Source organism: Humulus lupulus, chromosome 3 (genome assembly GCF_963169125.1).
Source record: "Humulus lupulus chromosome 3, drHumLupu1.1, whole genome shotgun sequence".
In the NCBI taxonomy this organism is placed as follows: domain Eukaryota; kingdom Viridiplantae; phylum Streptophyta; class Magnoliopsida; order Rosales; family Cannabaceae; genus Humulus; species Humulus lupulus.
This window is the reverse complement of record NC_084795.1, coordinates 29678915-29703002: the sequence shown is the minus strand read 5'-3', so window position 1 is coordinate 29703002 and position 24088 is coordinate 29678915. Positions and strand designations below refer to the sequence as shown.

General features: G+C 32.9%; 2 protein-coding genes across 2 annotated transcripts; both read left to right on the top strand.

Annotated features, from left to right (window-relative positions):
• Positions 1-6566: 6566 nt before the first annotated feature.
• LOC133822439 (transcription factor TCP20-like) lies at positions 6567-7795 on the top strand. Its single transcript, XM_062254781.1, has 2 exons — positions 6567-7567; positions 7669-7795. The coding sequence occupies exon 1, from the start codon at positions 6711-6713 to the stop codon at positions 7497-7499; it is 789 nt and encodes a 262-aa protein (XP_062110765.1). The 5' UTR covers positions 6567-6710; the 3' UTR covers positions 7500-7567; positions 7669-7795.
• An 11347-nt stretch (positions 7796-19142) lies between these two features.
• On the top strand, positions 19143-21997 carry LOC133822438 (ACT domain-containing protein ACR4-like). The gene is made up of 7 exons (XM_062254780.1): positions 19143-19494; positions 19718-19763; positions 19882-19996; positions 20095-20162; positions 20479-21081; positions 21174-21278; positions 21384-21997. Exons 1-7 carry the CDS (start codon positions 19421-19423, stop codon positions 21729-21731), a joined length of 1359 nt encoding a protein of 452 aa, XP_062110764.1. The 5' UTR covers positions 19143-19420; the 3' UTR covers positions 21732-21997.
• Positions 21998-24088: the final 2091 nt, after the last annotated feature.

Sequence of the window (24088 nt, the reverse complement as noted above, 5' to 3'; positions counted from 1 at the left end):
CTTTATTTTATTAATTATTTATTTTTTCATTTAATATATTTTGTTTATCCAAATATATATGTAATAATGAAGTAAGACATAAATATACATATTTTTATTTTTCCATTTAGCTTTTTTAATGAGAAATTACTTATTTTAATTGCTCTAACCATTAATTAAATAATATATATTTATATATAATTTTTGTGGGCTTTAAAATTTTTTAAATTAAATAATTAAAATTTGATCAAATAAACTTTTTTAATTCATAATTTTAATTTAGAATTTTTTTAATATTTTACTATATTGAAATTCGTAGATATTTTTTATAAAAGAAAATTAGAAAAAAAAAAGTAAGGATTTTTATTTAGGATTGAGGCGTGCGAAGGTTCCTTTCTTCTCTCCATGATGAAGAAGAAGAAGGTTACTCGAAAGCCTGCATCAAGATCAAGGAATGAGGAGGCCATTAAATCAACGCCATTGCCAGAATCCTCTTTGCAGAATCAACCTTATCTACAGTCAGAGGATGTCCTACCTTCGCTTTCGACGAAAGGTAAGCAGCGGATGAATTCGTTGAGTCCGGCTAGAGATGGCGATCCGCTTCACCTGGGGGACGAAGAGATGGTTATGGATACGGAAACAATTACGGAGAAGGATAACTTTCAAGCTTCTGCTCAATCTCATTGGGCGAATCTCAGAGATAAACTTCTTATCAATGAAGCGACTAAGCTTCATTATGAGGAACCAATTATGAAAAATGGGAAGAAAGTAGCTCAAATCGATTTGGCTAAGGTTGCAGAACAGGCTCAGAATTGGAACTCAGCTGTGATATGTATGGTTTTGGGAGCCAATCCCCCATTTGCTGTGTTTGAAGGCTTTGTAAAAAGAATTTGGGGTCACCTGGGTATTGAACGGGTAGTGAGGATGCACATGGGTCTCACCATTGTCAAGTTCAATGATGAGGCTACTAGAGATTTTGTTTTGGAGAATGGCATTGTGCAGTTCGACAGGAAGCCAGTTATTGTGCGACCTTGGACTCAAGATTTAGACACCATCAGGTTAGTCTGCTCTGTACCTCTATGGATCCGTCTGCCAAATCTAGGTCTGCAATATTGAGGGAAAAAATGTCTAAGTGACTTGGTTAGTACAATTGGAAAACCTATTATGGTGGATAAGTTTATAAAGGATAGGTCTATGATCAGGTTTGCAAGAGTCCTTGTTGAAATGGAGATTACAGATGACCCTCCATTTATCATACATTTTGTCAATGAGCATGGACAAATTCAAGAACAATTTGTGGAATATGAATGGCTTCCCATTAAATGCAAGAATTGTAAGGGATTTGGTCATAATGCAGCTGAGTGTAAGAAAACTGATACTAAGGTTTGGGTTACAAAGAGCAAGACAGAACAGGAACTTGCCAGTTCTGTTCCTGTTGTTGCTGATACCAAGGCCAATGTAGGAGAAACATCTGGTGTTAATGAGGTTACTAAAGTTGTGGAAACAAAGCAAAATGAATCTGAGATAGATAATTGTGAGGCTGCTAAAACTCAGGGTAGTTCACAGGTCCAGATTATGTCTCGTACTCAGGCTAATAAAGAAAATTGGGAAGTCCCTAAGAAAGTTGGGAACTCTAAGAGTAGAGGCAAGACTGGGAGCACAAATTTGGACAGCAAACAGAATGTGTTCAAGGTTCTTCAAGAACAGGAAACAGGGGAGAAAAATGGGTTATTAATTGGTTCAAAACCTAATGGATTGCTCAAATGATCTTAGCTGGAATGTCAGGGGTTTGAATAAGAGAGACAAACAACATGCTATTCTGAGTCTCTTAAAGATGAATAAAGTGGGTATTTGTGCTTTAGTAGATAATAAATTAAAGAGGGATAAGGCTAATGATATGATGTCTAGAGTGTTTTTTGGCTGGGATCACTATAGCAGTACGGTTGCTAAGGGCAGATTACTGGTTCTTTGGAGGAAGTCTTTTGTCAAGGTTCAGGTGTTGTTGGAACACCAGCAATTTATACACTGTTTGGTTAAGTTTTCTAGCTTACAGCTGGAAATAGTTATCACCTTTGTTTATGGTTTTAACTTTTTGACTGAGAGGTTGGATATGTGGCGGGGTTTATCTTCTCTTCATATTTCGAACAAGCCGTGGCTGGTTGTGGGAGATTTCAACGCTGTCTTTAATTTTGATGACAGATTGGGAGGAAAGGTGACTAGTGCTAATGAGATTCTTGACTCTACTGCTTGGCTAGCTTGTTCTCAGCTAGCTACTCTCAAGTGTATTGGATCTAAATTTACCTGGTCTAATAAACAGGAGGGAGGAGATAGAGTTTATTCAAAAATAGATCATGCTTTTATCAATGAAGAGTGGATAGACACCTTGCCGAACTCTATTGCAGAGCTTCATTGGGATGTCCATTCCGATCATTGTTTTTTTCTCATTAGGACTCTTAAGATTGGGAATCTGGGCATACAACCTTTTCGATTCTTTAATTGCTGGATTGCTCACATCAGGTTTAAAGAGACAGTTATGGCAAGTTGGCTCAAGCCTATGACAGCAGGGGGCTTATTGGGAGTGACTAAGAAACTGCTAAGGCTGAAGCATGTCCTGAAAGTGTTTAATAGAAAGGAAATTTGAGATATTGAGCTAAGTTATCATCATGCTAAGGGAGACCATCAGCTGGCTTTATCTAAAGCTCAAGATTCTCCTTCAGATGATACTGCTCAGGAGGCTGAAAAGAGAGCTGCGATTTGCTATAAAGATCACTATGCTCGATATAGAAGTTACTTGATTCAGCGCAGCAAGGTTACATGGCTGCAGAAGGGTGATGAAAATAACTTTTATTTTCATGCGTGCATCAAAAAAAGAAGGGAGGAGAATCGGATAGTTTCTTTTATGAATGACCAAGGGGACATTATTGATGATTATAATGCAATAGTGCATCACTTCCTTGATCATTTCAGAAGCTATATGGGCAGTCACAGTTCTGCTACAAGGTTGGTTAAAACAGATTGCATTAAGTCGGGGCCTTGCTTAGATATTGATAAACAGCTGGGATTAATTAGAGAATTTACAAAAGCTGATGTCAAGAAAGCTTTGTTTAGTATTCCGGGTACAAAGAGTCCAGGCCTGGACGGTTACAATTCAAAATTTTACAAAGCTATGTGGAAGCAAATTGGTGATGACATCTCAGCGGCTGTGCTGAATTTTTTCTCTTCTGGGAGGATACTTGCTGAGCTCAATAAAACAGTATTGGCTTTAGTCCCAAAAACCGATATCCCTAGCAGGGCGATAGATTATAGACCCATAGCTTACTGCAATACTCTTTATAAATGCATTTCTAAAATGCTTTGCAGTAGGATTTCGGAAGTTCTTCCCTCTCTAATTAGTCCCAATCAGGGTGCCTTTATTAGAGGGAGATCACTAGCTCACAATATCCTAATTTTTCAGGATTTGATTAAGAATTACAATAGAAGGAATACTTCCCCGAGATGTGTTTTAAAGATAGATCTAAGTAAGGCCTACGATATAGTTGACTGGGGTTTTTTGGAGAGGTTATTAATCAGCCTGCAGTTTCCTACCAGGTTTATTAATTGGGTGGGTTTGTCTCAGAGGTACTTCATATGTTCTTATGATGAATGGTAGACTGCAGGGGGGGTTTCAGGGAGTTAAGGGGCTTCGTCAAGGAGACCCTATATCTCCTTTACTGTTTGTATTAGTAATGGAATATCTCTCATGGCTACTTCAACTAGGAGCTTTGCAACTTGATTTCCGTTTCCACCCTATGTGTAAAAGTCTCAAGATCATCAACTTATGTTTTGCTGATGATTTAGTGATTTTTTGCAAATCTAACTGTGGCTCTGTTCAGATTATAAAGCAGGTTTTTGATGACTTTTGCAACAATTCTGGAATGAAGGCCAATCTCAGTAAATCACAAGTATTTTTTGGTGGTATTTCAGCTCAAGACAAGGTTCAATTACAGCAGCTGTTACAACTTGAAGAGGGCACCTTCCCCCTCAAATATCTTGGGATTCCTATGAGACCTACAAAGTGGAAAGAGGCTAACTGTAGTGAAATTCTTAAAAAAATTAAGCTTAGGCTTCACACTTGGACTAGTAGACATTTATCATATGCAGGTAGGGTTCAGCTCATATCCTCAGTTCTTTTGGGGCTGCGTAATTATTGGATAAATATTTTCTTATTGCCTCAGAGTATAATCAAAGAAGTGGACAAACTTTGTATGTGGTTTCTTTGGGGTAATAATGGTACTAGGAGTAACTTTCATCTCACATCCTGGTCTACTGTTTGTTTGCCTAAAGCTTTTGGAGGATTGGGTTTTGGTGAAGGTACTAAATGGAACAAGGCTATGCTAGGTAAATACATCTAGGCAATTAGTCATCAGCAGGAGTCTTTATGGGTGAAATGGATTCATTCTGTGTATTTAAAGGGTCAAACCTTTTGGCTCTACCAACTTAAGGCAGATACCAGTTAGTATTGGTGAAAAATCTGTCAGTTGCGTAGTATTTTTACTCAAGAGGATATTGATAAAGCAGGTAGTCAAGGGAGGTTTAAAATTGGGCAGTTATATGCAAGTTTTATTCACCAAACCCCTATCCTGTCAAGTACCAGCAGTTTGTGTGGAGCAGAATGAGTGTACCCAAGCATCGGTTCATCACTTGGCAAGCTGTTAACTAGGGATCATTTACTTCGAGTGTTTATGCTTCTTGATACTACACTTTGCCCGGTCTGTGAACAAGTTGATGAGAGCCATAGCCATTTGTCTTTTGACTGCTGTTTCTCCCAGCAGGTAGTTCTTTATATTCAAGGTTGGATAGGCTGTAAATGGCCTTTATTTTTCTCTGACTGGACCAGGTGGATTGAAGAAATGAGGAAGGGGGTTCGTGCCTCTATAGTGGCGGTTGTGTTTTCAGCTACTGTTTATTATCTTTGGCATAATAGAAACACTTGTTTTGTCCATAATTACTCTCTTAGTGTCAATGCTGTAGTTGATATGGTCAAGAAAGATATCATGTATAGACTTAGTTGTTTTTCTCAAAAGAATTGAGCTTTTTTATTTGAAGAAAGTGGGTTCCATGTAATGTAGCTGAGTTTTGGTCATTTTGGACTTTGTGAGGTTGTATAGGTTTGTGATTAATACAGTCTTACTTTCTTGATCAAAAAAAGAAAATTAGAAAAAAAAGTATTTAATTTTTAATTCTAGAATGCACCATATCTTTATAGGGGCTTGGTGCAAAATGATACTTAATGGTGTGTGAAAATAAGTAAATGTTTATGTTTTTAATTTTGTAGTAAAATAGCCTAACCACATTTTTAATATTACATATTACCAAATATGTCATTTAGCAAATTACTATTTTATTCTAAATACTTTAATATTATGGTATATGTAGATTAATTTTGTTTAATTAGTTTTATTTTAAAGTTATTTTGATTTTTTTTTTTCGTTTTTTATGTATTGTTGAATGATATATCATACCACAAAATACATATACTGAGTTGAAAAATAATGTACCAACAAAACTTACAGAATTATTACTCAAAAATGTATATACTATGCTAACAAAATTATATACTACCATTAAAATGTATATACCATGATATAAAATTATATACTACAATTATGTATAATAAGATAGAAATTAAATATCATAAAAATATGATATACCATACCATAAAAAACATATACACTAGTTGGAAAATAATATACCAACAACTCATAAAAAACTTATAAAACAATATAATTTTAAAATAAAAACTAATTAAACAAAGCTAATATACATAAACCACTATATTAAAGTCATATGCTCCTAAATAAATAAATAAAAATTATCAAAAATGGTAATCTAGGTAATCAAAAATGTAAAATGGTCATTTCTCTACAATTTTAAAAATTGGGACATTAACTTCTTGATGCCATTATTTTGAGTCATTTACTATAATTTATCTATCTTTATGTATAAAAGGCATGTATCTAATTTGGTTTAGTTTTAATAATATGTTTATGTCATTTTTTTATAATATACGCTATTATTTATTTATTTAAAATTTATATAACAATAAAATAAATATAATAAAAATAAATTAATATATTTTTTTAAATAAAACTAAACAAATGTATATTGTATGTTGTTTATAATTAGTAAAAAATACATGTAAATAAATATGTGGACGAATAAATTTAAATATAATTAATTTGTTAAATTTTTAATGTCATCTGGAATAGACCGTGATAATTTGGAGACAAAAAAATTTCGTTGGATAATATAAGAATAAATCCAATTACGCATATTCATCACAAACTTTTATACAAAAATATAAATTAATCTATTAATAAATTAATAATGATGTGAACCTATAACATGACATGAAATAATAATAAGAAAACAGAGGAGGGGTAGTTAAATGAGAAAGAGAATCATCAATTCACTTTAAATTGATTTGAAAATTATAATAGTTTCAATTATTGGACACCAAAGATAATTCCATTGACAAAATGGACACCAAAAGGGGTCATAAAAGTCTACGGGGTTGTAAGGTCAAGTCATGAATCATAATAATATAGGTCCCATTCCAAAATCACCCTTGTTCTGTCCTCGTGGAACCCAACTCCAAGGGCTGAAAATCACCAACCCCAGAGACCCAAGAGAGGTGCCCACCTTTGGGTCATTCCTCCAAACCCAAAACAAGAAAAAAAATAAAGGCAGACATGGCAGAGAACAAGGCAGCTGAAATCAAGGACTTCCAAATTGTGATTTCAAACAAAGATGATACCAATAATAATAACAACAACACCAACACCAAGAAGCAATTAGCCCCAAAGAGAAGCTCCAACAAGGACAGACACAAAAAGGTTGATGGCAGAGGAAGAAGAATTAGGATGCCAGCACTGTGCGCCGCCAGGGTCTTTCAATTGACTAGAGAATTGGGTCATAAATCTGATGGTGAGACCATTCAGTGGCTCTTGCAACAAGCGGAGCCGTCGATCATCGCCGCCACCGGCTCCGGGACTATTCCGGCTTCTGCTCTTGCTGCTTCAGGGGCCTCTGTTTCTGAACAGGGGAACTCTGTTTCCTCTGGTTTGCATTCAAAGATTGATGATTTAGCCCCAAGGGGTAATTGGACACTTATGAGTGGTCACTTGGGAAGATCTCATGGCGTTTGGCCTGCAATAAGTGGAATTGGGTCAGGGTTTGTGCATAATTCTGGTCAGTCAACGTCGGGTTTCGCCACCGAGAACTTGAACTACTTGCCCAAGTTTGGAATCCATGGCTTGGAATTTCCAGGTATGAACTTAGGCTCAATGAGTTTTCCAGCAATTATGGGAGCTGGGGGAAACCAACATGTTCCTGGTTTGGAGCTTGGTCTTTCTCAAGATGGTCATATTCGGGTTTTGAATTCGCAAACTTTAGTTCAATTTCAGCAGCAGCAGCAGCAAGCAGGGCAGAGATCTGGACCTGAAAACTCTGTTGAGAAAGATGACTCTCAAAGTAGATGATCATGGATTCTGTTATTGGATAGAATAGAATTTTGTAACTTGAAAGGGTTGAAAAGTTCATCCATCAGGTTCATTAATCTCTGTTTTTTCTCTCCCAACACAAACAGAGTGCTATGTTTTTGTGAAAGTTTCTTGTTAACTGTCGAATTCTTTCTCTTTTTTCATGCAGGATAAAACTATGCAGTAGAAAATGGTTTGGAGGTTTGGATTTGATATATTTTTTTCCCTTATATCTTTCTCTTAGGAGTGTAATTGTAGTTAATGGCAATTTCTCCCACTTGCTATCTTTATCTAAATATGAAGTTTGGCTTAGTTTAGATTTAGAATATACCTAAACATAGCATCAGTTTCTCTTCAATATCTATAATAACATGTTATGATGTATCAATACAAACAAATGTGTTTTTGGTAGGACTAATCTTAAAAGAGATAAAAGGAGTAGGGTTAGGTTATCCAATATTTTTGTTGGTAGTGAGTAAATGAATGATTTTTATCTGTCATTTTATATAGTTGAATATTCTAAGCAGTGTCTCATATTTTCGTATGATCTATCCATGTTTAAACGGTATGGTCTCACACTGTCATTATATTTTTTTTATTTTCACATGGTGGAAAGTTCTTTAAATATTTTGATATGTATGGGCTGGGGTGGGTTTTGTTAGATTTGTTGGTTAAATTCCCAAGCCGCGAGACTCGATTTAATATGATACTAATTGAGCAAGAGTTTGAAATTTAATTATCAGTGTAAATTAGAGTATTGCTAAGGTAGCAGAAATGCCAAACACTATAAAAGGTGGTATACTGGTATCTTGCGATATCCCCGCGTTCTTGCACGGCTCGTTCTTCGAGCCCTGCTTCTCCCTTCCCCCTCTCCCCGTTCTACCGTCCAAAACAAGGCCGTATGGAGTATAGCCAAGTGGTAAGGCATCGGTTTTTGGTACCGGCATGCAAAGGTTCGAATCCTTTTACTCCAGATTATGAACACCCGATCGGATGTTAGTGTAATTCAATTCAATTTTATATTACACATTTTAATTTAACTAACTAATTATATAATGCTAGCTCATATAGTGCTGGGCACCATAAAGTAACAAATAGCAACACTCAAAGTTATAACACATAATGAACTAAAAACAAATTAAATAATAAAACGAACCTATATTGTACCCTATATAAAAAAAAAGGGTAAGTGGAGATTGATTTTTTTTTTATTTTGTAAAATTGCCTTTCCTAATATGTTTACAAAATGACTTTATGAGTTTCAATTTTTAATAAAAATAAAAATATATTTTTTTATAAGAGTACTCACACCAGCTTCTGTACTCTTTTTTTAAATCTCTAGCAAAAATTTCACTTTTTTTTTATTTTATCTCAACATTTTACATTGCATCATACATTATATTCTATATATTTTTTTTATTTACATCATTTATATATTATATTGTTTCAATATTTTTTATTCATAAAAACAAAAAAATATATTATAAGAAATAGATGAGAGAGGACTGAGAAATTAATAAAAAAAATACAAACTTAAAATACATTTGTATTTAATGAATAATGGATATGTAAAATATACATGCATTTTACCTCATTTGATTCATGGTTGTTTTTGGATATTTTACTCTTCTTAGCTATTTTAGTTAATTAGTTATTTTGCCTAGTCTACTATGGTTGCTCTAATACACATCTTAAAACTTTACTTAAGTTTCCCATAAAAAAAATTATAAATTAAAAACTTTACTTAGGACCTTTAGTTGTTGTATATGACTAAATCTGTGACCTCGTTGTTACATTCCTGACCCTAGTTCAGCTTTGGAATTTTAAACCTCGAAAACCACTATCCAACAACCGAACCAAAATAGAACTGTGGATTTTGTCCACATTAATTGCATCCATTTCACAAATTATTCACATATACCCACTAAAAAAATCAAAACAAGGCCCAAGAGAAACTAGAACAGACCAAACCAGTCTACAATTTCTTTCATAAAACTAGAAATCCTAAAGAAAAGTCAGATTTTGAATTACTACTTTTGTTCCCATTTCTTTTTTCATTTTTATATTTTCCTATCAAAATTGTGGGTGATTTTGGAAAAGAAAAAAAAAATTGGAATGCTATTTTTCCGTATATGTGATAGAATAAAATTAGTTTAGAGTATTTGTGTCGTAAATACTTAATATTTTCGACTTTATGTACTTATATATTTATTTTTTTTTTATGATAAAAATACTCAACGTTACGTTTTCCCCACTTACGTAATTATGAGCTCCATTAAATACAGCTAGGATTGATTGAGTTGCCACATGTTACTCTATTATTTGTCCACCTCATAATTTTTTAAAATATATTATTAATTGATTTTAAAAATAAAAAAATAATTAAAAATAAATTTTAAATAATAAAAACAAAATAAAAAAATCTAAATGATTTTGTGGTGGAACAAGTAATATCACAATTGTTCAACTTCAGAAAAAAAATTAAATACTATGTTGTTGTCTCACTTATCTAAAAAAAATATATCATTAGGAACGAATCAATTAGTTAATCTTTGAAAATCAATTCAGTCATTATTAAAACATTCTAACTTTTGAGTTTTAATTGTTTTCGATGTAATAGATGCACAAAATATGTGAAATTAATTTTTAAAATAATAAAGAAATTCAATAAAGTTATTGTGTAACAGTTTAGTTATAATTAGTCTTTCCAAAACCCTTTGGACGACCTATAATAGTACTACTATTATATATGACATGACCTTTGTGATTGTAAGAAGAATACAACGTTGAATGTTGTTTCTTTTTCTAATGACTTTTCACATTCATTTCTTTAGATGGATTGGATTTGGAGTGTAAAGGACACGTTGCAATAATGGCCACAAATATAGTGTGTGTACAAAACAAAAGGCGACAGCAGAGAAGAGAAGACACTTGGTCCATTGGGGCTTAGAGAGTATAGGGGCCAATAATAACCATCTTGGCTCGGCTGCTGCTGCTGCTGCTGCAGCAGCTTGACATTAACTCTTCGAGGAAAAAGAACCAAGTGGCCCAAAAGTCCCTATAACAAGATCCACAGGTGGTCCATTCAATTGGATTCTTGGACCACTTCTATTCTATATGCATATTCGATCCAGTCCAGTCCAGTCCATTAAACAAAACACAACTACTAAGCAATTTTGTTCCACAACGTCAACGTGTCCCTTGTTTTTTCACTGTTGGACTCTTCGTAAGGTGGGTGGTACCCCTGCAAAAGCATGCATGTTGTAATGTATTAACTGAAGGAGAGTAAAAAATTCACATCTGGTAAGGTAATAAGATTTTTATTTATTTTTTAACAGAGTACCACTCTTGCTTATATTGCATTATTAGTTCTGTGGCGCACTGTAAAAATGATAACGAGCAGCCTCGTACTTATAAACTAACTACCAAAGATTAAAACACTAGGAAGGTTTGTGTGGGAATGAGAATATCAAATACAATTTATATTTGGTAAAATGAATTTAATGATTTAGCATTTTTTATTTCTAAGTGGGTCTCACTTTTTAATTTGATATAATTGTAATCTTGAACTTTTCAAACAATTGATTTACACATTCATTTAGACTTTGTTTGGACTTTAAATTTTAAGAGGGAAAAAAATAAAATCCAACTGATTCTATTTTATCATATTTGGGTTGAATCAATAAATTATAATTCTTTCTCTAGAAAAATTAAAACATAAATATAGTATAATTTTTTAAAATTTACAACAATTATAAATATCTGCAAAAAAATATATTAAAAAAAATCTCTTATCAAATTTGTGAAAAACATTTTCCTCAATTTTTTCCTAAATAAAATTTTTCCTACTAAAATTCAAAGTCCCCTTAATCTAAACATCCCTTACTTCAGAAGAAAAAAAGCATAGAAATGTTATAGAGGTTCAACTCCCTGTAAATAGGGTGTACTTCCTCTTTGAACAAGAAGAGTTCAGTCTTACACTACTTCAATTAAAAAATGTTACACCCTTTAAGTCTTACACTACTTCAGATTTTCTCAAGCACTCCTTACAAAACTCTTTTAAGTGTCACAGCAGAGTTCTCTCTCTGTTATAGTCAGTGGCAGAACTATGAAGAGCCAAGAAGGGGCCATGGCCCCCAACAATTTAGAGAAAAAAAATCTATTTTATTCAAAGTGAATATATTTGAATCAACCAAATGAAATAAAAATAATAAACCAGTGAAAGTAACAACCTGAATATTATAAATGATATATACTTAATTTAATGACTTAATATTAATGTGAGAACATGACTAATTGCTTATAATTAATTTAATAGTTTAATATAATGTGCCCCCATAACATTCAGAGGTAGTTCTGCCGCTGGTTACAGTCTTTTATCAATTTGAAAATGTCAAAAACTGGGGATTTCCAATAATACATCAAATGCTCTTTATATATAACCGAGAAAATAAAAGAGGTAAGATCAAGAGATTTTGTAATGCCCTACTACGCGGGGACTGTTATGTTATGCATTTTAAATAGTGTTAAACTCGCTAACTGAGTCATTTGGTCATAATCGTGTAACTAAGTGTGATTAACAGTTTAGGATTAAAAAATTTGGTCAATGTTTCACTAAAACGTTTACTGTATACATTGGGTTCCCGAAAATATATTTTAAAGGTTAATTACAATAAAATATTTACAACCAGCCGACCTAAGCGGCAAAATAGGGTTTATCCCTAGTTCCTCTTTAAACCCTCGGTCGTGGTGGTCGAGCAGCCGCATATGTACACATTGTCACCTAAACTCCCCAACTCAAGGATAGTTCAGCTTTATTTTGCCTTTACCTGTACCACACAGCACCCGTGAGCCGAAGCTCAACAAGAAAACTTAAACATGCTCATAAACAGGTAATAACATGTCACTAAATCATAATAGGCATGCCTAGCAGTAATAACCCTACTCCTGCATGCAAGCAGGTACAAATAAATGTTTGTGAAGTCCTGCGCTCTGAGTAGATGACTAATAAGTCTCTCGCTCTGAGATAGATGACTAGTAAGTCTCTCTGAAGTAGACGACTAATAAGTCTCTCTCTAAATAGACGACTAATAAGTCATACTCTGTATAGATGACTAATAAGTCTATCCATATGTAGATGATTGATAAGTCTATCTCTCTATAGATGATTGATAAGTCTATCTCTGTGTAGATGACTGATAAGTCTATCTCTATGTAGATGATTGATAAGTCTATCTCTGTTCAGATGACTGATAAGTCTATCTCCATATAGATGACTGATAAGCCTATCTCTAAGGTCCCACGCCCTCTTAGCCATGTGACGTTTCAGTCAGCTGAGCTTATAGTCCTGGCTCTAAATAACTAGCCTTTAGTCTAGACAAGTGCTTTTGTTTTCATCGAACTTAGGGACGATCAAGCATTTCATGCTCATGGTGATAATGCTTAAGTCGATTATATCTAATCTTTTCAGCTTGCGTTAAACACACTAATACCGTTCTTGACTCATAAGCCAATATCATACTACCAATGCCCAGTACCACTGCTGAACTTGACTAATAAGTCACAGCTTCATAATCAATACTGACACCATTGTCGTTGCTGACTAATAAGTCAGTACCATACACAGATAAGCAAAGCTGCTATGCATTTACTATGCAATCAATGTCCATATATAGAGCACTCAACATGCCTCATCAACAATTACCATCATAATCATAACCACGCACATTCAAAAATCCAGATATAAGACATTCAACATGCTTAATCGATAATCACAAGCATAATCATAATCATGAACAATTACAGAGACTCAAGCTTTGATCAATTCTATATTCAACATTCATGTGCCATAACCATATGTATCATATGCACCTCATGCATCACATACTGGGTGCAGTTTTCTTATATTTGGTCCAAGCACAGGTTGCGAATGAACGACCCTCAAGCACGATCCTGTTTCCAAGCCCCTAGCGATAACCTAGTCACAACAATAAACGATGTTTCAATGAGTTCAAGTTCCAAAACCCAATCCCACGCTCTCGGGACCTCCAATCCCACCAAACAGGGTGGTGAAATCATCCCCCGAGCCCTCGAATTAAAACCCCAAAAAGTACCGAAAAACCAAGTTTTGAAGACTGTGTAGCGTTACCTATTGGGTGCTACAGCGCTATAGTCAGCACTTCATCCCCCAAATAGAGAACCCAGCGCTACAGTGCTCAAACTAGAATTATGGGTTTCTAACTTCGCGTTCTTCGAGCTTCAAAGCTCCAAATCCAACCCCAATGGGTCCCTAGCCCCTCAAATCAACATTTTAATCCCCCAAAAAGTTCACCCAATAGTTTAGCAACATTAAAACAACAACAAATATCCAAAATCCCCATAGGAACTCATAACCCAAGTCTTGAGTTTGTAAAGCTCGAGAACATCAAAAACATAGAGTAAACTCAGGAATTCAAAGCTTAAATTACTTATGATTCTGTCGTTTCTCGCTAAATCATCTGGCTAATAAGCTTCTAATCTTCCCTAGAATTGTCATGCCAAGATCCTCACTTGAATCCGAGTCTTAAAACTCAAGTTTCCTTCGAAAATACTAATGATGTCAAAAATGGAACGAGAGAGAGAAAACGTACTGAATGTTCTTTTTATGTTTCTGACAGGTTACTTCAAACTTAAGTAACTTCAAGCAAATCCTAATGCTTGGGGTCCCGAAAACGCCCCTGGGGTAAAATAGTTAAAATTCCCAGAATTTCCCCATGATCTCACTAACTTCCAATTTATCATCAAATATTTATTCCCATTACTCATTATCTCGGTAATGTACTAAATACCCCTTGACTCACTTCGAGTCAAGTATGAATCATGTTGTGACTTTCACACTAGCTTGCCTCCTAGGATCGTCTAGTGTCGAGTAACACAAGCATAACCAAATAATAATGAAGCACCACATACATACCACATATATCCCAAATATACCTGAAATTGCCAAAATATGAAAATTGCCCAATTAAACAGAAATGGGCCCTCATGCATATTTAATACGCATAAATATGCATATCTAGTCATATTATAATATAACTCGCATATTCACATAATGATACACATAAATATCACATAATCATATAATTCAAAGATTTTTCATCCGGACCCCCTAAAAAAGATCTTAAGCCTTATTAGAAAATTTGGGTCGTTACAACTTTTACCAGTAAGAGAAATAAAATGTGTAACAAAAATAAAAACGTGTCAATCACATGACACTACACTTATTCTTTAAGAATTGAATCAACAAAATCCAACCCTCATACCAAACACTCCTATAAGGTCATACAAAAATCAAATACAAACTAAAATGAAAGTGCCATCATATTTATAAGAGAAGTATTACTAAAATTCTGAATTGTATTCTCTTTTGCACTATCTTTTATCAAAGGTATTATAAAATATTAATGGAATACACGTGTGATTTATTAATTTAAGAGTAATTTTGTATTTATTTTACAATAAACTAACTACCAACGAGTAAAACACTTGTGATCAAACAAAAATTACAAAATAAAATGAAAGCATGCATAATCATACAAAGATTAGTTACAAACTAAGATGAAAGTGCAATCATATTTATATTTATAGAGTCCGACAATAATTGTAGTCATTATTTATAAATTTGAAGCCACACCTTATTAAAAAAAATCTCCTTTACTCATGATTAATAATTATCATACAAAGATCAGTTACATATATTTTATAGAGGTATGATAACTAAACTTTATTTTACACTCATTTTTGCAGTATTTGTATAAATACTTGACACCAAATTTAGTACATCTTATAAAAAATATAAATACAATGGTGTTCCAAAAAATGTGTCGAAATTGACACATCTACTTTTTTATTTACTATATTGTCATTAATTATTATAATTTATTAGTTAATAATTAATAACTAATCATATATATTTTTTTATTTTTTTTAATAGCAAATTTATTGGAGAACATAATTTGGATAATAAAAAAAATTAATTTTTGTATGTTCTCAATAAATATTAAATGAATTGTTGATTTTTTGTATTAATTTGCATCTTGTGCATTAGAGCACAATTGCAAATATTGTGCCAAATAAAACGTATGTTCATTTTTTGTACTAAATTTGGCACAAAATTTACATCTTCCATTGGAGATGTTCTAAGTGAGTATCACTCAAATATTTTATATTTTAAAATTATTATAAATTAAGTACTAATAAAATCTATATGTCAAATAATAAGTAATCGGTAAAAATATGTTTTTTTTTTATATCACTTTACAAAATAACATTTTTTTTATAATTATTTTCAAAGTAGTAGCTTTCTAAATAGGGTATAAAGTGTATCAAAGGAGAAAATAAGAAAATAATAAAAAGATCCTTTTTTAAGCACTTCTCCTATAAATATATAACATTTTTTTATAATTATTTTCATAGCAGTTGCATTGCATTCTAAATGAGGTATCAAGTGTATCAAAAAGAGAATAACAAAAAAGTAAAAAAGAGCCTTTTTTTAGCAATTATCCATAAATATTATATATATAGAGAGAGAGAGAGAGAACATAATAAATGAGGTGAGGAGAATTGACAAATACGTGATAAGGGAGGTGTAGAAGAAGGGAATGGGTGCATGAATGAAAGTTATTTAGGGTGGCAGTGACAGAGCATGCAGTGGAATTAATGGCAAGCAATGGAATTGGAAGCATTGGTGGTGGTGGTGGTGGTGGTGCTAGTGCTTAGTCTAGCAGCTAGACTTGAGTTGAGCAGAGAACAACAAGCCCAATCACATGCCATTGTTGCCTTGCAGCTTGGCAAAGCGGGCCAAACATACTCATCTTTACACCCAAATCACTTGCACTCTTTTTTAAACTTACTTTTTTCACTAAAAATTAGATGCATGGATGGACAGCCATGTGATTGTCTCGTGCATGTCCTTCTTTTTATGTTTGTGATTGTGAGAAGTAAATGTCGTGTAACTAAAATGATTATAATGGTAAAACTGCACAAGTCAACTTCTTCCTTTATCGTTATAATAATGGTATTTGGTGATATTTATAATGATATGACTGCATTAATTGTCCCATGTAAAAAAATTCAAAAAAAATGAATTGTTCACCGTTCAGCTTTACCAAAATATCTGATTCAAGAATTAATACAAAAGGGTTGCCGCCAACATATGATATTTTAATGCATTGTTCCGAGAAATAAAAATAAATAAATAAATAAAAGGGGGTAAAAATTGTATTGGAAAGTCCCCATAAACATAATAGGCTTTAGTCAAAGTAAGCTTTTGGTCAGTCTGTGGTTGTCCATGTGGCTATCATGTGGAGAAGTCGTTATTGTAAAGTGAAAACATTAAATGTGGGTAGGAGTGAGTAAATGGTACACTATACACCTCTTTATGTGCATTCTTCAATCTTCATTCTCTTTTTCCCCAATTATTAAATCATTTCTCTTCTCTTCTTTATTTTCCTTGGACTAACACTAATATGCCATCTCTCACTTACTCATTATATCAAACACATATCTCATATCACACTAAGGATATTTGGTTGGAAACAACTAAAAAATTATAATATATTTTAAAATATAAAGTGTGTATAGATGTTGAGTAGTAATTATTTATAAATGATATATTTAGTAAAATCGTTAGGAATTACACAGAAAAATAATAATATATAATAAATAATATTTAAAATTGATGATAATTAGTAATTACGTAGTGTAATTATACTCAATTCTTATAAGGGTTGAGAATTGGAGAGTGTAGTTAAGACTCCTCAATTATCTCCAATTAAAAAATTACTGTGTAATTACATAATCAGACAAATACGTCAAATTAAGTAATTACTCTGAATTATACTCAATTCCAATTACAAAATAACTTCTCAAACACCGTAAATATAGTTGACACTTTTTTCACTTCACAAATATGTGTAATTTCATTGTGAGAATCGGTATCCTTTATACATAAAACTAAAATTAGTAAGTAACAACATAATTTCAAATCAATATTAATGCACCATTTAATATCCAATCTCTTTTCTTTCTATTTGTATTCAATGAGAGAAAAACATATTGTTTGATATTCATATATGGTGTTTTTTACTTCGGAATTAAGATATATGATTCTCCACTTTCGGTTTGCCTTAATAAAATATAGAATAGTACTTAATAGTAATAGATCTTACAATAAAATACTGTACTCTCTACTACTCCAACAAAGAGGGGTGTGAGAAGGAAAAATATAAAGTAAATAACTTTATTTAGACAATAATTAAAAGAGAGCATAATCATAAAAGCTTTTGCAAAAACCATGGGGATATTTTTTCAAGAAATGCATATCAAATTATATGAATAATATAATAGCAATCAGGGAAAGTCCACTCCATAAGTAGATCTATTTTAATTTTTAACACTACTTTTTCTGTACCCTTTTCATATAAGCACAGAAAAAAACAGTAGCATGTGATAAGAGAATATATATCATATTATTTTATATATAAAAAATATATCTATTTTATATAATAAGAAGAAGATGATGAAGTTATATTAACAGAGTAGCCACCCCAATCAAATCAAAATCAGACTTTGGCAGATGCCTTAGCAGAAAAATAGAGAGACAAAGGGATTCCTCCAGTTTAGTACCATGCCTGAAACCCTACTGCATTGGCCATTTGGAAGACTTTACTTACTTTACATTTTTTTCTCAAGAAATAAAACTATTTAAGACAGTAAAGCTCTGAGATTTTTTTAAATATTTATTTTATTCAAGCTGGGGTAAGATAAAAAGAAAGATACCAAAGATAGAAAATAGAGTGATAAAAAAGGTAAATGTTTTCCTCTTTTATATTGTTTTAGAATGTAGAGAGGAAATCAATGTGGTTTGATAGAATTATAATATTTTTTTATCTCACATAATAATACAATAATATTTCTATTTTAAAAAAAATGTTAAAACTCATGTGATATTTTTCCATTTGATCTCATACTTTTTTTTGTTGGCACTAAACATAACCTTAGCCTTAAAAAATAAAAACCAAGAAAGTTGCAAGATATGAGAAACGAAATCTATAAAGGTACCTTAAAGATAACCAAAATCCTACTACAATTCAAGTGATAAGGAAATAGAGGTCCCAAAACTAGAAGGGTTCCCTAAAAGCTAAAGACAATAAAATCTTTTCAGATTTGTTCAATGTTTGAACAAACAAAAGAACAGAGTACCAAATCAAACGCGTTGGTTACCTTAAATTAATATTCTGATTTAATCAGATGGTTATTAGTTATTATAAATTTAAAACAAAATATATAAAATCGGATCTGAAGTACACAACACAACGATATATATTTGTTAAAGGAGACAAAATCAAATAAATTTATAAATTAGGAAAAAAAAGAATATAAGACTAAAACATTTATAAATGAAAAATACAATAGGAAGGTTGAGCCGCCTTGGTTGTTGTTACTAAAAAAAATCCACATATACGTATATATATTTAAAAACACAAAAACAAAACACAACCCTAGAAAAGTAAGAAAAAAGACCACCAAGTGTTAGGATGTGTGGAGATGGGAGTGGGTCCCAAGGGAGGAGAGACAATGGGTTATATATTGATAATACTCCCCATGCGCATCTCTCTCTCCTATTCTCTCTCTGTTTTGTGTAGTATGTCCTTCCAAGACTCTTTCTTTTAGTCCAGCTCAGAGCCAACACCACACAACTGCATAGCCACAAAGACTCTCTCTTTCTCTTCTCTGCTCTTCTCTTGTAGCACAAAAAAGGGATCTTTTTGCACAAATTTTGTTGGAAACACTCTTCAGTCCATACCCTTTTCTCAATTCTCAACGCATAGTTAGTTTTTGTTATCTGGGCTCTGAATCTTTTTTCATTTTTTCTTTTGAGAATGGATTGTTGGTCTTCTTCTCTCCCTAATGACGACGAGTTTGAGAAGCTTATGAGGAGAATTAATCCTCCTAGGTACTTCTACTACTTCACTCTCAATTTCATCATTCTTGGTTTGATAATGTGTGTGTGTGTGTGTGTGTGTGTGTGTTTTTTTTGCACAAATTATTGTTTTTGATTAACTTCTGTGTATCTTGGTCCTGAATTTTTGTTTCTCCCGTGATGAAACGGTGATTTTTTAGCGTTTTGGTGAAAAGGGTTTGTGATTTTGTTTCTTGTTGAAATTTGGATTTTGCAGGGTTACAGTGGATAATGATTCAAGCAGGGAATCCACTCTAATTACGGTATCTGATTTGATTTGATTTGTTTGTTTGTTTTTATTTATTTTTTGTTTCAATAAAGCCTTGTTAGTCTTTGATTTATTTAATTATTTAATATAATCATTATTGGGGATTGTTGTAGGTTGACAGTGCAAATAGGCGTGGGAGTTTGCTTGAAGTGGTTCAGGTTTTGACTGATTTAAACCTCATTATAAGACGAGCTTACATTTCTTCTGATGGGGAATGGTTTATGGATGGTTAGCCTCTATTTTGAATAGATTTTTCATATTCAAGATCTCAATTTTTTTTAAGCTCAGTTACTCATTTTCTTGTTTTCCCACTATTTCATATGCAGTATTTCACGTCACTGATCAACATGGGAGTAAACTATCTGAAGATGATGTGGCTGAACGGATTCAACAGGTAGCCCTGCAAATTGTGCTCTTCTGTGAATCTGGATTTTTCCAGTGTAATGCTATGATTAAGAAACCAAATCTCATTATAAATGTGTTTATACTTTAATGTGGTGTAATGGAGTCCTTGATTGTTGGTTTGTGTACAAACTACGCCAACAATTTAAGTTTGGCTAATTTCTTGTCTCAATGTTGGTCCATATAAGATAGATTAAACCAAAGTATTTCCATACTGAATCATTATGTTGTGGCTTGTTTAGTTTAAACTTTGTGGAGGAAACCATACAAATCTAATGCAAATTTCTTTGCTTGATTGCATTGTGCAGTCTTTGGGTCCAAGAGGACGGAGTTTTCGGTCCTTACGAAGGTCAGTTGGTGTTCAAGCTGCTGGAGAAAACACTACAATTGAGTTAACTGGCAGAGACAGGCCAGGATTGCTTTCAGAGGTTTTTGCTGTTCTTTCAGACCTTAAATGTAATGTAGTTGCTGCAGAAGTCTGGACTCATAATTCAAGAATGGCATCGGTTGTTTTCATTACGGACGAGTCAACTGGATTACCCATTAACGATGCTGATCGTCTTGCCAATATCAAACAGCTTCTTCTTTATGTTCTAAAGGGGGATAGAGACAAGCGCAGTGCCAATACTGCTGTGTCTGTGGGTTCTACACACAAGGAAAGGAGGCTGCATCAGATGATGTACGCCGACCGTGATTATGATGTTGATGATACAGATTGTGGTGTGACAAGCAGTGGCCGGAGAAAGGCCCTTGTAACTGTGGAGAATTGCGCCGACAAGGGATACACCGTTGTGAACTTGAGGTGTTCAGACCGTCCTAAGCTGCTTTTTGATGCTGTATGTACCTTAACAGATATGCAATATGTGGTCTACCATGCCACTGTTATTGCTGAAGGACCGGAAGCTTGTCAGGTTGTCCTTATTTCCATCAAATTGTAAGCTTTCACTTCATATTTTCAAGTAAAACTTCATGTCACTTACCAGCTTTATCTTTGTGTTGGTAGGAGTATTACATAAGGCACATGGATGGCTGCCCTATTAGTTCCGAAGCAGAGAGGCAGAGAGTGATCAGTTGCTTGGAAGCTGCTATTCGAAGGCGAACTTCTGAGGTATACAAGCATCTATGAGTTTAATTATTCGAATGAATCCTGCTGCTGTAATTGTTTATACTAATATCCCTACCCCATTTGTTGTTTTCTTATTTTTGAACTCAGGGCATAAGACTAGAGCTTTGTGGGGATGACAGATCCGGCCTACTTTCTGATGTGACTCGAATATTTAGAGAGAATGGCCTTTCGGTGACTAGAGCCGAGGTTACAACCAGGGGATCCCAAGCAGTGAATGTTTTTTATGTGACTGATGCATCTGGAAACCCAGTGAGAAGTGAGACAATTGAGGCAGTTAGGAACGAGATTGGCTTGACAATACTTCGCGTAAAAGAAGAAGAGTTGTTATCTAAGTCCCCACCACAGGAGAGTGGGAGATTCTCCTTAGGTAATCTCTTTAGGTCCAGCTCCGAGAAGTTCCTTTACAACTTGGGTTTGATAAAGTCATACTCTTAGAAAGGTTGTGTAGTTCAGAGCCTCTCATCTCACTTGTGAATGGTATCCCCACTCAGGTCACACCGGCACTTAGTTCCTTTCTCTAAGCCATGCCTTGTAAATATTAGAATACCCTGGCTATAGTTTAGCCATGAATTGTGGTCTAAGACAGTGATAAAAATCTTCACTTTGAAATCACATCTCATGCTGTACAGTTTCATAGTTCATGTATATGTGTTTTGTGATAGACACTCCTGTAAATATGCAAGTCACCTTTTTTTTTTTAATTTGGCTTTATAGATCCATTGCATTGCATACATTTTTACAATCTTGATCATAATAAATGATCTCAAGTCTAATTCTTAAGCAAGAACTACAATGAAGGAAAATAATTTTTACTTAACAACGTTCATGAAAATGACATAAAACAAAATCAGTAAAATTTCAACCCTTTTCTATTGTCATGTACCGAATTTTGGAAAGTATTTATTATCTTGGAATGAATGATCAAAACGAAACATCATAAAATTGTCTTAGCTGAATAAATATAAATATGTTATGTATGTGTCTCATGCTAATGTCCATAGGAAAAATGTAATAAAGAAATGAGAATTGTAGGGTGGGGCCCTTTGAAGCCGCCGAGTTTGACTTGATTTTGTTAAAGATCAATTTGTGGGACAAAAAGTGGAAGGGTGAGTAGGCAAGGCAATCTTTCTTTGATGAACCAAATAAATACAATATACAGTTGCAGGTGCCATTTAAAGGTGGTGAAAAAGAAAATTCAGTAAAAAGAGAGCAAAACGTTTGGGTGTGCCATCTAAACATAATAGGTCTGAGTAGGTAAGGTCACGCCATATATATGTAAATAAAACTAAATAATATATTTTTATTATTATATTATAAAGTAGTAGTCACCTGCTGCATGTGTTACATGACTTAGTGTGTTTACCATTCATTCCCACTACCGACCCACCCACCACTCATCTCACCATAATAGTGAAATGTATAGTTTTCTTAGCTTTCTATGCCCAAAAGAAAGTTAAAAGCAATAATTGTTGCACATGTACATATGATTGATATATTGATTGTAGAATAGGGCTGTTATAAAATAATTCTTTTAAGGTCATTGTTCAATAGTTCTTTTATAAAATAATTTTTTTAAATGCACTCAACATCTTAACATATTCTCGAAATTACTACATATATCGTTTGGAAGGTTAATAAAAATAAACAAAAAGAAAAATTGGTAAAAAATATTTTTTTTTTTGTTTTGACATATTATTTTTAAAATTTTATGTTTTGTAAAATAATTCAAATAGATTCATAAATTATTTTGGTCAAAAAAATTATACTAAAATCACAAATAATTTATCAAACTAACAACGTAGAACAAAAACAAAATAATTATGTCTAACAACTGTATTATTATATTCAATTTTTTTTCATCAAAATCGATTCATGAGTTTATTTGAATTATTTTACAAAATATAAAATCTACAAAAAAATAATTTATTAAAATACATCATACAAATAAACAACGAGACAAAATACATTATCACAACAATATTAAGAACTATCTTGTGATAAGATTATTTTACAAAATTCAGAACAGTGAGGAGATGGAAATTCTAATCAGCATTTTTCTTTCAGAATAAGGAAAGATGAGGAGGACAATGATTTTGTTTGTGTGATTAAGAATTGAGAAAAGAGAAGAGAGTGCGAGAGGGAGAGAGAGGGGGTAGTGGTTTGGTCCACAAGGGTAGGGTTGTGTTGGGTCGCTTTCGGCAGCTGTGTGCGTCTGAAAACTGATAAATTGCTTGGCTGGTCCGACAATCAGCCGCCAGTACATATGTGGGACCCACTTTCTGTCCTCGTGTATATGTGTTACTATTTACTGTGTGGAAGTGGGACCCATCTCTTTTCATTATAATCCTAATCTCACGTGCTTAGAATCGGATCGAATCCACCTCGTACCACGTGGCACCATATACAAACAAACTTAATCATAAACATAATCACCATCACCATCATTATCTTTATCAAATTCATCACTTAATCTTCTAACCATACTCCTATTTTCATTTATTTATTTATTTATAATCTCGATCATTTTACATGTCTAATAACATTTTTAAAATGTCTAATTTTTCATAATATAGAAAAAAAATTATTAAATAGCCTTTTAATAAATGATGTAAAGTTATATATTTTTTACATTTATATATAGTGAAACATTATTCATCAAGCTATAAATATTTTATTATTTTTTTTATAAACTTTTGTATATATATATATATGAGTGTGATACTATTATATTTAATTATTTTATTTCTTAAAATGAATAAAATATTTTTAAAAAATGTAATATTTAAATAATG